This window comes from Wolffia australiana, chromosome 18 (assembly GCF_029677425.1).
Source record: "Wolffia australiana isolate 7733 chromosome 18, ASM2967742v1".
NCBI classification, from domain to species: Eukaryota; Viridiplantae; Streptophyta; class Magnoliopsida; order Alismatales; family Araceae; genus Wolffia; species Wolffia australiana.
In genome coordinates, this window is record NC_135852.1 from 8,577,552 (window position 1) to 8,592,829 (window position 15,278).

Here is a 15,278-nt window from a genome sequence, read left to right on the forward strand (position 1 = left end):
GCACCCAATCAGTTATAACGGATACGATTAGTTGTTACAGTCGGGTATAAGGCACCAATCAACGGCTGAGATCGGTGGTCCCGATCTGTTATAAGGGTCGAGATTAAAACAATATTTGAAACTTATATCCGTTGTAAACTGTTAAAATGGATATGAATACGATAACTACTTATACTTACATGTAAATACACAACCGATGTTAAAGGAAAAGCTTGCGGATTAATACAAAGATCTTGATCTACCTCTGAGTCTTCTCTTCTCTTCTTCTTCTCTTTTCTTCTTTCTTTCCTCTTCGTCCTTGGATACGGTGATTCTAGAAGAACAAACAGGCAGAGTTTGAGTGAAATCTTAGCCGTTGGGACTTTGCAAAAACGGTGCGATGAAAAAAGATTATAAAAGGACACATCAAGAAACCGCCTCAACGATGTTCTAACAGTATATCTCTCTCTTTTACTTAATGAATCTCTTGCATTCAAATCATATCGTTGTCTCTGGCGGCATTGCTTCTGTTGTGTAAACCTTTTTAATGAGACATTGATTTAATAGTTTGTAATTAAAATTTGTATTCATGAATAAATATGATTTTTTCTCATATTTGTATTCTTCATCTTCTAGCACAGGGCAAAGAAACCAAGCCTTTTGTCTCATTTACGCAGGTTTCTGCCTCTAAAGTGCACAATAGTCCAGGACGGGGATGAAAGACAGGACGGGATGAAGATTGTCATTATTTGCTTTCATATATCTCTCTCTTTCTAATTGAGAAAGAGAAATCAGGAAAATAGAGGCAGCAACTCGCCAGCCATGTCAACAACAGCGACAACCAAAAGGAACTTGAACAAAATATTACCTAGTAAAACCGGACATGTACCCTATACTCGTTGACAAATAGCAGTCAGGATTCAATCTATGGTTAAACTAGGGAACGGCTTGTCTGGGACGTGATGCCCGGACGTGACGGAACAGAGGACATAACGTGACAGACGGTGATGTGATGAAATGTGACATCACCATCCCATTACGCGTCCCAGCATATACAAAACAAACCGTCACGTTACCTTACGCGTCCGTCCATTGGGCGTCTCATCACGTCCACATCACCCTGACAGCATCACCGTCACCGGTGACATGAGAAAACCCTTTTTAAATATATTAGTCATCTTATGCTGATTCTGTTTATAATTTGACATCCTTCCATGATGATCGACGCAGTCGCGGTCGTAGAAAACTGGACTCATGAGAGATGACAGGCTTGTTCAAGGAGGAGAGCTCTTGGAATCTCCGCCGGCTTGACGCTGTGGAATCTTCTTAGAGTTAAGTCTCGAATTACCGCAGGTTCATTCGATCTTTGATCTAGATTTGTGCCTCATTGGATTGTTTCAAAAAACAGGGAAATTGCACAAATATAATGACTCATTACCTGTCTGATCGTTCTTCAGCCTTCAACTGCCTGGTGCTGTTCCAATATTATCAACAGAGAATGGTATATCTAGAAAATAGCTTCACCGAAGACGAGAAAACCGGTTCGGCACAGAAAAACAAAGAAGTAGTGGAAGAAGATCTACCGGATCAAAACGTCGGCAATAAAAATGAGCGATCGCCATTAGAGGAAGTCGTTTCTGAGAATTCAAATCCTCCGTGATTTGTAATTGTAACTCCCGAGTCTCAAATTGCCACCGGCCTCTGAAGCAGTAAACAAACACGATGATTCTGATCTCCCCTATTTATAGAGTTCCTCTGTAGTCGGCCGGTCATTCTCCCTCGCTCTTTCTCTCTGTTCATCTCCCTCTCATGCTCCTTCTCTCTTGTTCTCTCGGTTGGTCTTTTCCCTTCTCTCTCTCTCTCTCGCTCTCTCGGTCAGTCTTTTTCCCTTCTCTCTCTCTCGCTCGCTTTCTCTTTTCTCTGGTTCGCCCTATGCGCCTCTCTCTCTCTGTCTATCTATCCCTATCTCTGTCGGTCTCTCTCTCTCTCACTCACTCTTTCTCTCTCTTGCTATCTCTTTCTATATCTCTCTCCCACAAACTCTCTCCCTCTCTCTCGGTTTATGGCTCATTCGCTCTCTATCATCAACCATGACAGCACGAGAAGCTCTACATCACCAAGATCCTGCAAACATTTTTTAAATGTATTTAGAAATAATGTCACGGCCGTCATCCATGACAGCCGTTCCGTCACGTCACGCATCCTGGGCTCTGCATCACCGTCACGTCCTCATCACATCCCCTCCATCACGTGTCCTGGGCTCCGCGTCACCGCCATGCACCCCACCAACCGTCACTGTCACCATCAGTGTCACCGTCATGTCATCCGTCACGGTGACGGATGACGTGATGGATGATGCTTGCCAAACCCTAGGTTAAACCATAGATAGGGAAGGATACGATCCAGTCTCGGTTGGTTTTTACCAAAAAACTATACCTAGACCTGAAGCTAGGTCCAGTCTCGGTCTCAGTCCAGTCTGGTCTTTAGTCAGTTATGTTGACTAGTCAATGTGAAAGTCCATGTTAAGTTCACTTGGCTGACTCACTGCATCTAATGTCGCCTCCGCAGTTGAACCAGTGTTGGATAATGAGAGAGTGAGAGGGGGGAGAGAAATAGAGGAATATAATTAGAGAGTGAAAGAGTGTGAGAATGCGAGAGTGAGAGAGGGAGAGAGTGAGACTGAGATAGTGCAAGACAGAGAGAATACCAGGGAGAGAGTTAGGCAGTGAGAGAGTGAAAGGGCGAGACTGATATAGAGAGTGTGTGAGGGAGAGAGTGAGAGTGACCGAAGAAGAGAGGGAGTGGGTAAGAAGGAGAGTACAAGAGGAAGAGAGAGGAAGAGAGAGAGAGATGGGGGAATGAGAGAGGGAGAGCCGGAGAGGGGAAGTGAGAGGGAGAGAGGGAGAGTCGGAGAAGGGAAGTGCGGGGGAGAGAGGGCGAGTCAGAGAGGGGAAGTGAGGGGGAGAGAGGAGAGTTAGAGAGGGGAAGTGAGAGTGAAAGAGGGAGAGGGAGCAGGCGAAAGGGGAGTGTTCAATAGGGAGAGAGTGAGAGAGAGAGAGAGAGTACGATAATTAGAGAGGGAGAGATAGAATGAGAGAGGGAGAGAGTGTGAGAGCGAGAGAGAGAGAGAGGGAGAGAGAGAACAGTTAGATTCCACAAATTATTCCATACATTTGTTTAGAAAGGAAATTTTTAGCAGTTTTAGACTTAGCCTTTATAACAGATTAAAACAGCTAGACTAGATTAAATCTCAATCATTGATGTGTTTCCTATCTATGGTTAGGGAAGGGCACAGTCTGACCAAAGTTCAGTCAGACAGGACCTACCGGATTGTTGGTCAGCCTTTTTAGGGCTGATCTAACCTTCCGGTCTGGGTCCACTTTGCACGTTGAACTGGACCGAAGAACATCACTTTCCCTCTCTCTCCTTCTCTCGCTCTCTTCCTGTAACCCTTTCTCACTCTCTTCCTCTTTCCCTCTTGCTCTCTCTCCCTCTCTCTCTCTCTTGCCCTCTCACACTCTTTTCCTCTTTCCCTCTCTTTCTCTCTCCCTCTCTCTCACATCATCTCTCACTCTCTCCAATTCATTCTCTCTCTCTTGTCCTCTCTCCCTCTCTCTTGCTCATTCTCTCTCTCATCCTCTCTCCTTCCTGTTTTCTCCCTCTCCCTTTCTTTTTCTCTCTCTCTCTCCCTCTGTTTCAGTCTCATTCTCTCTCTTGTTCGCTCCCTCCTCCCTCCTTACCTCCCTCCCTCTCGGCCTCTCCCCCGCTCTCACTCTCTCTCTCTCTCTCTCTTTATCACTCTGTATAACTATTTATCTATCTCTGTGTCTCTCTATCTATCTATCTCTCTATCTATCTGTCTCTCTATCTATCTATCTATCTCTCTGTCTCTATGTCTCTCTGTCTTTATGTCTCTCTGTCTCTCTTTCTCTCTGTCTCTCTGTCTCTCTGTCTCAATGTCTCTCTATCTCTCTGTCTCTCTGTCTCTCTATTTCTCTATCTCTATGTATCTCAGTCTCTCTGTCTCTATGTCTCTCTATCTATATGTCTCTCTATCTCTCTGTCTCTCACTCTATCTCTCTCTCTCGCTCTCTATGTGTGTCTGACTGTTCTCTCTCTCTACCTCTCTCTATCTCACTGTTCTCTCTGTCTCCCTCACTGTCTGTCTCTTTGTCTCTCTCTAACTCTCTCTATCTTTCTGTGTCCCTCTCTCTCGCTCTCGCTCTATGTCATTCTCTCTCTATATCTCTCTCTCTCGCTCTCTATCTCTATCTCTCTTTCGCTTTATCTCTATGTCTCTCTCTCACTCTTTCTTTCTCTCTCTCTCTCCTCTCTCACTTTCTCTATCTATCTATCTATCTATCTCTCTCTCTGTCCTCTCTCTCTCTCTGTGTCTCTCTCGCTCCTTCCCTCCTGCTTGGGCTTGTTGGAGAGATGATGAATTTTACTCAATCCCTCCAAAAAGCATCATCAGCCATCATTTGGTGGGATGGCGACAGAACGAAACGTATTCAGTCATCTGTTATCAGTCACATATGAGGACAGAAATGACAAAATGGGTTAGGAGGATAATGGTGACAGAAATGATAGAACAGATAATGAGGATGACTGATGACAGAAATGGCAGAATGGATAATGAGGATGACTGATGACAAAAATTACAGAATGAATAATGAGGATGACAAATGACAGAAATGACAGAACGGATAATAAGGATGACTCATGAGAAAAATGGCAGAATGGATAATAAGGATGACTGATGACAGAAATGACATAATGGACAATCAGGATGACTGATGACAGAAATGGCATAATGGACCATCAGGATGACTGATGACAGAAATTACAGAATGGATTGTGTGGATGACTAATGACAGAAAGGATAGTGATAACACCCTAAAATTGGTATTTAATTCAAGTAATTAGCTCAATTTTATGCATTTCAAGAGTTTAAATAGGTTTTTTATTAAATATTTACATGTAATTAATGTTTCCAAGTAGTATCTAATGTTTCCCTAATTTTATAATAATTTTATGAATTTTCTGGAATTTATTTAAGGTTGGAATAATTCTTTTTAAATGAAAATGGCAGGTTTAAAATTTAATTTTGATGTTAATTGATATGCGGACAAATTACTGAAGCTAATAGAATTTTCTAAAATTTTACTGTAATTTTTGGGAATTTACTCAAGGAAGAAATGATTTTTAAGTAGAAAAAGAATATATTTATAAGGAAAATATGAGTTTTAAAGTAATTTCTAAAGTCAGAGGGGTTTTTCTTAAATTTTTGTTGCAATTATGCCCTTAAAACAGCTCTTGGTCTTGAGTGCAGGCGTAAAGATACTATTGAAATACTTGCACGGTTTTATAGCAATTAATCAGGATTTTTAATGGTTTTAGGAAAAAATGGGGGAGAGAGAAAGCAAAAGGGCATAAACACAAATTTTTGGGCATTGTCCGTTTGCGCGTGGGCATTTAATTAGGGACTTTTATGCATAAGTCTAGGCAATTCTCTCTCAGGACAGTAAGTTCAATTCCTGCGCTATGCATTTAATTCTCTCTCAGGACAGTAACTCACGGGAGGTGACGTGGGACTCAATGATTGGGTTAAACTTAGAAGGCGCACAGGTAAGTGCAATTCGCTAGCTATTGTCTATTTTTTATTATTTTTTCTTTATTTTGATTTCAGGACAGGGTGTACGTGGCGGCCGAAAATGAACCTGCCATTTGAATTTCAAAATGTGTCAGCCAATCAGCAAACGACACGACATTATGTGTAGAAGAAAAATTAAATTAAATAAATGAAAAGTGATCCGACGGTCAATTTTAAATTATTAATAACATTTGATCCTGAAGTCCAATTGAGGTGAATTTTTATGGAATTGCTCTTCTCAACTTCCTCTTTCTATCTATATGGTTGGATCACTCAGAGAAATCCTACATCGATGGATAAAAATTAACTACTTATTGGGAGTAAAATCGTAATTTTTATTGTATAACCTAAGTATAAAAGCTGAATTTCGAGAGGACGAGGTCATTTTAGTGGTGGCTCTATCACAACTGCAAGACAGAGAGGAGGTTCATCTTAGATCAAGCCTACTAGGTGGTTTCTATTTCATTGTATTTGAATTTTAGTGTAATTTGGAGTATTTGTTAGTGTAATTTGTGATTTTTCCTGTTGATCTTGGTCTGCATTTCTAAATCTCTTGGCTTGAGCGGCGTGTACAAGCCCTTGCTGGGGTTGAGAGGAGAAATTGTAAATTTTACCAAGCTATCCATTTGCACATTAAAAAAATTATAAAAGTTAAATTTCTGGGAGATATTAGATTGCCTTTATCATCTAATAGTTAGTAAATTTTGTTACCAAATTTTCCAAAATCAAACTAAAGCCAAATCAGATTTTCTTCTTATCCCCTCTGATTGACCCCCTTGATCCTTTTTATTGGATCAAAGAAGTCGATCTAGAGCTCCTTTTCTATTCTTCCTGTCTCTTCTACCACCCTTTCTAAACTTTTCATCTAATTAGGGTGATTTGATCTTCATTGAAGATTAAATTAACTCTAATTAGGGTCCAATTATTCAAGCAGATCACTTATTGAATACCTTACTAGCTTACCTTGGACGATACCCATACTTAAGTTAGGGTTTTATAAATTTTTTTTTATGAGCTAAAAATCAACAATAAAAAATTGCAAAATTCACCCCTATTTTTGGCTTATCTATTGGCGCCGCTGGCGGGGAAGCAACGTTAAGGAAGTTCAATTGGTTTACTTTTATATCAATTGAGTGTTGAATGATATATTTTGAAATCTAAAAGGTGCCATTGAGTTTGGTGATTTTTTTCTTTAATTTTCAATGATTTGAAAGATGATAGAAATCATGTGAAAGAAAATAGCAATGTGCAGGCTTCAATGAGGATGATATTGATGAAAATAGAAATGGAAGGATAATTTTTCAGTGCATCTAATGAATTATTTCAAGTTCAACCTAGGACAAGGATGAAAAAAAAAATTAATGAAGTTGAGGTTGAAACCATTTTTGTGAAGAATTCTTTTTACAGATTGGCATGATCATCTCTTTGATGGAAATGGAAAATTTTTAGCATGGTTTTTCTTATATCAAATCCCTTGAACGTGTTACTCTTGTGGGACAAAATTACAAGGAAGCCCATTCTTAAATATTGGTATGCACAAATGGTCATGGAGTTTCTCATACATGATGCTTTGATTTTTGCTTGACGTCTTTGAATTTAACTTTATTTTTCTTTCCCTAATGGGAACTGGGATCCTTTTACAGTTTCCCTTCACTTCTTTTATCCTATTTTCTTTAGCTTTCACAACAAGTAGGTGGCGCTCACATGGAGGAGGAATCGAGGGATGCAACCATGCCATATAGGAGTGGTTTGAAGAGCTATCAACAGCCTGTTCTTTTAGGACCCAAGTCCTCAACCTGATTTCCCTCAAAATTTTCTCTCTTTTTAAGAGCTTGAAACATTTTTTCATTTGGAGCCTCTATCAATCTGGGTGATTTTGGTTTTGTCATTACTTTCATGGATATAAGGATCTTTCCTTATATCCATGAGTGTTTTTCTTAGTTTTTGTGTGTTTTTTGACCAGGATGGAAACATATATGACATATGATCCAGCCACGACTTATCCAGGATCTTTATAATTATCCGCTCAACAGCGGGCTACACCTTCCATCCCCACTATTTTTCATCATCTCCCTCAACTTTCCTTTTGGTTATTTGTTCATATCTGCATTGAGGACCATGCTTTTTCTGGGGGGGAGAGCTAGCTCCTTTTATATGGAAAATTTGATGAAGGTCCTTCATCAAAGTTTCCATACGTTGGTTTGGAAACATGGGAAGAGAAGTTAAGCTCCTAGAGCGGATCACGAGCATGTTTCAGGTGGAACCATTTACGATTTTGAGCAATGTGGCTTCTATTTCACAATATGGTGACACCAATATGGTACGGTTTTCTCAATGACAAGGTGGAAAATAGTTCTACAATTGATCATTGCCAACTCACTACACTTTTGAACTGTCTATGGATGTCACTGAAAACATTTGTACTTCTGTATTTACTTAGTAATAATTACACTTTGTTAGAAGAGTTTATACCAGGTGTGCATACTTCGAGTTGTCTACTAACATGAAATACTCAAAGATTTTTTCCCTCCTACAATCATTTACTATCCCCACTGGCTATTGAGGTTGTTCACAAGTCATCGTGTTGGGTTGGCAGACTGTCCGCACTGGACTCCATAATTTTATATTGGCTCCCTCAATCAAAATGCACAGCAGTTTGTTTAATAAAAGAGTGAAATGTAGTATACATTGAAAATATTAGAGCGCGAATATTAAAGATTATATAAGAGTAATGATTTGTTTCAATGATATTTTTTCTCAATACAAAAATAAAAATATTTTTTAAAATAAATAAATAAGATATGCAATTAAAAAGAACGGGCGATGCTCTCGAAAAGAAATTACTCCCAGAATTGAAAGTAATACAATAACTATCAAAATCAAATTTTGTGATTTTTGTCCATTAGTAGGCAAGTGGGTCGCTATCAAACTCATAAAGTTTATATTTTCCCATCATTGATTGAGTTGCTTTCTTCCTGGGTCATCTCTTTTTTGTCCTTGTTTTTTTAAGTGGCTTTTGATAAGATCATATCCATGCAATCACTAAGCACAGGAGGAAGCAGAAGCAGGAGATGAGGGGTGATAAATTAAGAAAATTCCATTAGTTTTAAATAAATATACAAAAATGTCACCATAGATTTTGAATTGTTTTTGAGAAAATAGTGCTTTGTAAAAAGGGAAATAAAACGGTCAACCAGTTGAGTTCAATAGTACAAATGAAGGACAAGAGGGAGAGGAGATAGAGGAGAGTGAGAAGAGGCAAATAAGATTTAGAAGAGTGTGAAGTCAGAGATAAGATTGAGAGACGAGTAAGAAGAGTGAGAGAATAGCAATGTAAGATTGAGAAGAGAGAGAAGCGAAATGAGATTGAGATTTGAGAAGAGTACTCACTCATATCTCAGTGAGTGAGAGGAGAGATATGAGTAAGAGGAGATAGAGGAGAGCCAGAAGAGAGAAATAAGGTTGAGAAGAGGGAGAGAAGCGAGGTAAGAATGAGAAACAAGAAAGAAGAATGAGAAGAGAGAGAGAACAGAAATAAGATTGAGGTTTAAGAAGAGTAAGAAGAGTGACATATGAGATTGAGGTTTGAGGTTTGAGAACAGAAAACCTTTCTCTCTTCTCTCTCTTCTCTCTTCTCTCTCTTCTCTCTCTTCTCTCTCTTCTCTCTCTTCTCTCTCTTCTCTCTCTTCTCTCTCTTCTCTCTCTTCTCTCTCTTCTCTCTCTTCTCTCTCTTCTCTCTCTTCTCTCTCTTCTCTCTCTTCTCTCTCTTCTCTCTCTTCTCTCTCTTCTCTCTCTTCTCTCTCTCTCTCTCTCACTCTCTGTCTCTCTCTGTGTCTCTCTGTCTATATATGTGTATATCTCTTCTCTATCTATCTATCTATCTATCTATCTCTCGCTCTCTTCTCTCTTTCCCCCTTTCTCTCTCCCTCCCTTTCTCCCTCTCTCTCTCTCTTTATCTATCTATCTCTCGCTTTATTTTCTCTCTCTATATCTATCTCTCACTATCTTCTCTCTTTTTCTCTCTATCTATATATCTCTCGCTCTCATCTCTCCCTCTCTTTATCCCTCCCTCCCTTTCTCTCTCTCTCTCTCTCTCCCTCCCTCCCTCCCTCTCTCTCTCTCTCTCTCTCTCTCTCTCTCTCTCTCTCTCTCTCTCTCTCTCTCTCTCTCTCTCTCTCTCTCTCTCTCTCTCTCTCTCTCTCTCTCTCTCTCTCTCTCTCTCTCTCTCTCTCTCTCTCTCTCTCTCTCTCTCTCTCTCTCTCTCTCTCTCTCTCTCTCTCTCTCTCTCTCTCTCTCTCTCTCTCTCTCTCTCTCTCTCTCTCTCTCTCTCTCACTCTCTCTCTCTCTCTCTCACTCTCACACACACACTCTCTCACTTCCTGTTATCTATTATTGGTAGCAGATATCAGATATCGGATATCAATAATGGATTCACTGATTACGAATGAAAGTGGAACGAAACTCTTAAAGAATCATAACCCAATATCAGATATCAGATATCAATAATGGATTCACATTCTCTCTCCTCTGTATTTCCCTAAAAATTAGAAAAATATATATTAATATTTTAAAATTAAAGCCAGCTGGCCTTTTTCTTCCATCCAGCAGCGGCGTTCCACCGTGATGGCCAACGTTCTCCGACAAAGGCTGCGCTGCGGGCTGCCCCCGACGTTCCCATGGACGCCAGCACCACTCTGACCTCCCCTTTTTTTCCTTCATTCTTCTTGGTATCCTCGGCAGAGGTTGACGATGATGAATCTCTGTCGCCCTTTGATAACACCCTAATTTCGGTCTTTATTTCATGTTATTAGCATGATTTATGCATTTAAAAGGCTTAAATTTGGGTTGTTATCATATATTTACACAAAAATAATGCTTCCAAGTAATTTCTGATTTTTCCCTAATTTTCTGTTAATTATATGAATTTTTAAGGATTTATTGAAGCTCAAAATAATTATTTTTGGATGAAAATGGCACATTAAAAAGTTTATTTCGACATTTATCAACATGGGAATTAATCAGGGAATTTTCTAGAATTTTCTAGAATTTTTTACGAATTTTTAGGAATTTTATGGGATTTATTTCAAGAAGAAATGCATTTATTCTATGAAAAAATGGCATATTTATAGGAGAAAAAAATGTATTTATGCAATTTCTATACTTTTCGGGGCCTTTTTGCAACGTTTCGTTGCAAAAAGACCCTGAAAACAGCTCTCGGTCGCCACGGCAGGCGTAAAGATCCGATTTAAAATCATTCAGGGTTTTATTGCAATTTTTAATGTTTTAGGAGAAATCGGAGGAGAGAGAGTGCGCCAGGGGCATATACGCAATTACTTTTGGGCGGCGTCCAAAAGCAATTCCAGGCTTTTTAAGGACTTTTCTGCAAAAAGGAGGATTCAAAATGCGCCAGCCAATGAGAGAGCGACACGTCATTGCGTGTTTAAAAACGAAACTAATAAATAAATCAATTTTAAATCCAATGGATTAAATTGGTTTAAAATTGATTTATTAATAACTTTTGATCCTGAAGTTCGATTGAGATGATTTTTATGGATTTGTTCGTCTTGATCCCCTCTTTCTATCTGTACGGTTAGATCATTCAGATCTAGCCTACATTGATAGATAAATATTAAGTACTAAACGGGGGTAAAATGGTGATTTTTACCCTATAACCTAAGTATAAAAGCTGAATTTCGAGAGGGGGAGCTCATTCTGGAGGGTGCTTCATCACAGCTGTAAGACAGAGAGGAGTCCCAGCCTGGATCAACAGTTTTGGTATTTTTTTCTTTCATTGTATTCAAACTTTTGTGCATTTTGAATGAAATAGGTTAAGTTGTTTGTTTCTTCATCTCCATTCTAGTCTGAACTTCTAAATCGCTTGGCTTGAGCGGCATGTACAAGCCCTGATTAGGATTGAGAGGAGAAATTGAGGAATTTTACCTGGGCATTCAATTGCATTACAAAAGAAAATTATAAAAAAATTTAGTTTTAATTTTTAGAAGTCTCAATTTACCCCATTTTAGTTCTGACTTATCAATCTGAAAAATCAACCCAACTCATTTTAAGAACTCTCTTTCAACCTCTCTAAATAATTTCTTGGATCCTTTAATTAGGATCAAAGAACGAAATTTAGAGCTCTTAATTCTTCTAATCTTCCCATCTCTCCTACCCCCCTCTCTAAATTCTCACCTAATTAGGGTGACTTGATCCTCATTGAAGATCAAATTCACTCTAATTAGGATCTAAAACACCAAAAATTAAATCAAGTTGAAATTCCTACTTGCCTCCCTTGGACGACACTCATACTTATCACTATACATATTAAGTAGAGTTTTATAAATTTTATTGCATAAGCCAAAAATTCACAACGACAAGGGCTAAAAATTTGCGTAATTTTCACCCCTATTTTCGGCTTATCACCCTTCTTTTGTGGAGTCCCGCTCGGATTCGCCAAACCATTCGTTAACTCGCGTCGTTTGTCCGTCGCGTCTCTCCTTGCATCCAATTTAATCAATTTTTCAAAGAGAATGATTGTATTTTGAGGTTTCTGCATCTGATTGTATACACATGCATGGCGGATTAAACCATCCTGATTTCATTGGACACACGATGATCAGAAATAATCTGAACGCGGTTGTATTTTGAGGTTTCTACATCTGATTGTATTTGCATGCATGGCGGATTAAACCACCCAGAATTCATCAGACAAACGATGATCAGAAATAATCTGAACGCGGGTGGATTAAGCTAGGCAGATGTAAGTATAAGACTATCCTCTCTTCTCTTCCACGGATAATCCCAAGACCCTGTAAATTTCTTGCGTCTCTACGTTTTAAGTGTTTGTGGAACGAGAATAGCAAAAAATCAATGCATGAATTACGCGGCCCTCCGCCACTGCACCGACCAGCTTCCCCTCCACGACAGGCAGCAGCTCCTCTCCCGCCGTTGTTCTTCAGCTCCACGCCTCCCTCCTCCGCTCCGGCCATGGAGGCAGCCTCTTCGTCCAAAGCTCCCTCGTCGATGCCTACGCCAAGTGCGGAGATCTCCCCTATGCTGAGCTCTCCCTCGCGAGGGCAGTGGCCCCGTCGCCTGGAACTCTACATAAAACAGGTTTTTTTCATCCCGGACGAGGGACGGGACGGTTTTTTCCGGACGCGACAAAAATTCGTCCCGAGAGGACTGGACGGCGGGATGGTTTTATTACCGCCAGACAAAAATTCATCTTGTCTTTCGTCCCTGCACTGAATCCGGACGTCTCACGGGACGAAATTCGTCCTGTCCCGTCCATCGCCCACGTCCGGGATGATCCGGAACTATAGATGCATGTCCCAGTTTTTTGAGGTCCATCCGAACTGTCCCATCCCAAATATTTCCGTCCACGTCTCATCCCATCCATAAACCGTCCCCTTCAAAACATTTTCTTCCTATCCGACGTCCAGGAAGAAAAAAGTAGGTCATCCTTAGGAATTCTCAGCTCCCACTTGGCTTTCCCTCTCAGTTCATACTCAGCTTTTCCTTTTGCGCTCTAAGCTCCCCCTCGGCTTTCCCTCTTGAGCTCTCAGATCCAGCTCGGCTTTGAATCTCGGCACCTGCTTGACTCCCACGGGAAAGAAACTGTCCCATCCGCGTCCGTGCACTATAATTGAGACTGTAATCATGATCCATTGGGCCTGATCGCTGATTGAGGCCGATCTGAATTGAGCCCACTCGCTGTGCAATTTGGCTCCATAGGAAGCCCAATCCGATCGAAACGGCGATCCCAACCCGAACGTGGAAAATGGCGGGCGATGATGAGAGAAGGGTTTTCCGCGATGAGACGAAGCCAGATGTTGAGGCTTCCTGGTCTTCTGGCTCGAAGAGCAAAATCCAGCTCTTCTCTGGCCGATGCAGAGCCAGGAAATTCTGTTTGTTCTTCCTCTCCGTCCAAGGTTAAGCAGAAGAAGATTACCGATCGTCTTTCGTCCGTCGTCGACGCCGTGAAAGACCGGAAACTTCCGCCTGAGCTCCGTGGACGCGCCAACGCAATCAGGTGATTTCAGTTCGCTCGATTTGGCTTCTCGATTCAGGTTCTGATCTCTGGAATTCGAAGATCGATCTGGAATTCCGGATATTTTTATCAGTTAAAAATAAAGCAGTAACGGAATCGGGAAACCGTAATCGGCCGTCGTTTTAATCTATCAGGGGCAAAGTATTTTCCATGGATGGATTCCGTTTCTGGATTCTGGTTCTGATTCCTGGAACTGGACTTCCGGTGCCTTCCAATCAATTGAAAACAAAAGCAGTAACCGATTCGGAATCGCGGAATCAGCGGTCCTTCAAGTACCCAAAAACAAAATTATTTAGCTTAGGCCGTCTCGGCTTCTCTTTGAAGTTCTAATTTCTGGAATCTGATCCTCGATTTGGACTTCAAGACCTTTCAATCCATGAAAAACAAACCAGCAGCGAACTGGAAATGGCGTAATTTTCGGTCCTTTTACTCTGATAATAGTGAAGTAATTTATCTCGAGTCGATTCGGCTTCTCGATTTCCGGAATCTGTCCTTCATCTTTTACTTCTGCTCCTTTTAATCAATGAAAAACAAAGAAATCACCAAGTTGGTATCACTTAATAATCGATCCTTTTGATCTGTGAAAATTAAAGCTACTCATCTTCGGTGGATTTGGCTTCCTCAATTAACATTCTGCTTTCGGGAATCTGATCTTCGATTTGGACTTCCAGGCCTTTACATCGATGAAAAGCAAAGCAGTTAGCCGATTCGGAGTCGCGTAATATAGGATATATGTAATCAATGAAAAATAAAGAAACTCATCTTAGGTCGAATCAAGTTCCTGATGTCGGGAATCCGATCCTCGATTTGGACTACCGAACCTTTTAATCTATGAAAAAACAAATCAGTGATCAGCATGGGACTGAAATCAGTTATACTAAAAGTTCATCGAAAGTGTATGATAATCTAGATCACAATATGAATCGCTTTTTAACGATCTGCCACCTTCGATCTTCAATTCCGACCTGCAGGTCGGAGACGGACATAGCCAACGTGGTCGAGCAGAGAATCTGGCGTTCCATGGAAGAAGGCCAGTTCGAGAACCTTCCAGGAAAGGGAAAGCCTCTAGATCTCACGAGCAACCCTCACGCCGACCCCGCGGAGGACACTCTATACAGAATCCTCTCCAGGAACGGCTGCGCGCCAGAATGGATAGAACTGAACAAGGAAATCCGCCGCTGCATCTTCGAATTCCGTCTCGCCTTGAAGAAATCTCTCGCCGCCTCAGACAATCTCTCGATCGACGACTCCGAAAGCTTGAAATCTCTCATGGCCGACATCAACTCCAAGGCATCTCCTCTTCCTCCCAGCCATGTATTCTTGAACGTCGGCTTTTATACTCTTCCGACTCGCAGGTTCTTCGATACAATCTGATGGTGCCCTTCGGGCGGCAGTTGTTCGGGCTGAAGTGGGATAAGGAGGTGGAGAGGATAACGGCGGAATCCGACCCGCGGAGTGAACGGCTGAGATCTGATCCATCTCGCGATCCCGGATCCCCGTAACGGAGACGGTTACGGATGTAACTAACTTTCAAATTTTCCCGCGCAAATTAGACCGTCCTCTTCTTTCTGTTTTTTCCACTCCCTGTTCCCTGCTGCG

General features: G+C 40.9%; 1 protein-coding gene and 2 long non-coding RNA genes across 3 annotated transcripts in view; 1 reads left to right on the plus strand and 2 right to left on the minus strand.

Annotated features, from left to right (window-relative positions):
• The window catches only part of LOC144714982 (uncharacterized), a 2,602-nt gene extending 1,047 nt beyond the window's left edge, over positions 1 to 1,555 (minus strand). The window contains exons 1-2 of the long non-coding RNA XR_013584499.1: positions 1,418 to 1,555; positions 243 to 313 (exon numbers count right to left, since the gene is read on the minus strand). This is a non-coding gene — a long non-coding RNA (uncharacterized LOC144714982). The remainder of the gene's footprint in view (positions 1 to 242; positions 314 to 1,417) is intronic.
• An 11,812-nt stretch (positions 1,556 to 13,367) lies between these two features.
• LOC144715151 (uncharacterized) lies at positions 13,368 to 15,248 on the plus strand. The gene is made up of 3 exons (XM_078590049.1): positions 13,368 to 13,661; positions 14,651 to 14,969; positions 15,035 to 15,248. Exons 1-3 carry the CDS (start codon positions 13,420 to 13,422, stop codon positions 15,179 to 15,181), a joined length of 708 nt encoding a protein of 235 aa, XP_078446175.1. The 5' UTR covers positions 13,368 to 13,419; the 3' UTR covers positions 15,182 to 15,248.
• On the minus strand, positions 13,953 to 14,761 carry LOC144715152 (uncharacterized). The gene is made up of 2 exons (XR_013584538.1): positions 14,625 to 14,761; positions 13,953 to 14,508 (listed from the first exon to the last, which is right to left on the minus strand). It is a non-coding gene; the product is annotated as an uncharacterized LOC144715152 (long non-coding RNA).
• Positions 15,249 to 15,278: the final 30 nt, after the last annotated feature.

Excerpts from the sequence above, each read along its gene's own strand:
- LOC144715151 (XM_078590049.1), top strand. The coding sequence starts at position 13,420 with ATGATGAGAGAAGGGTTTTCCGCGATGAGACGAAGCCAGATGTTGAGG. Across the intron at positions 13,662-14,650 it reads GGACGCGCCAACGCAATCAG|GTCGGAGACGGACATAGCCA; the intron begins GTGATTTCAGTT and ends TCCGACCTGCAG. Across the intron at positions 14,970-15,034 it reads TGGCCGACATCAACTCCAAG|GTTCTTCGATACAATCTGAT; the intron begins GCATCTCCTCTT and ends TCCGACTCGCAG.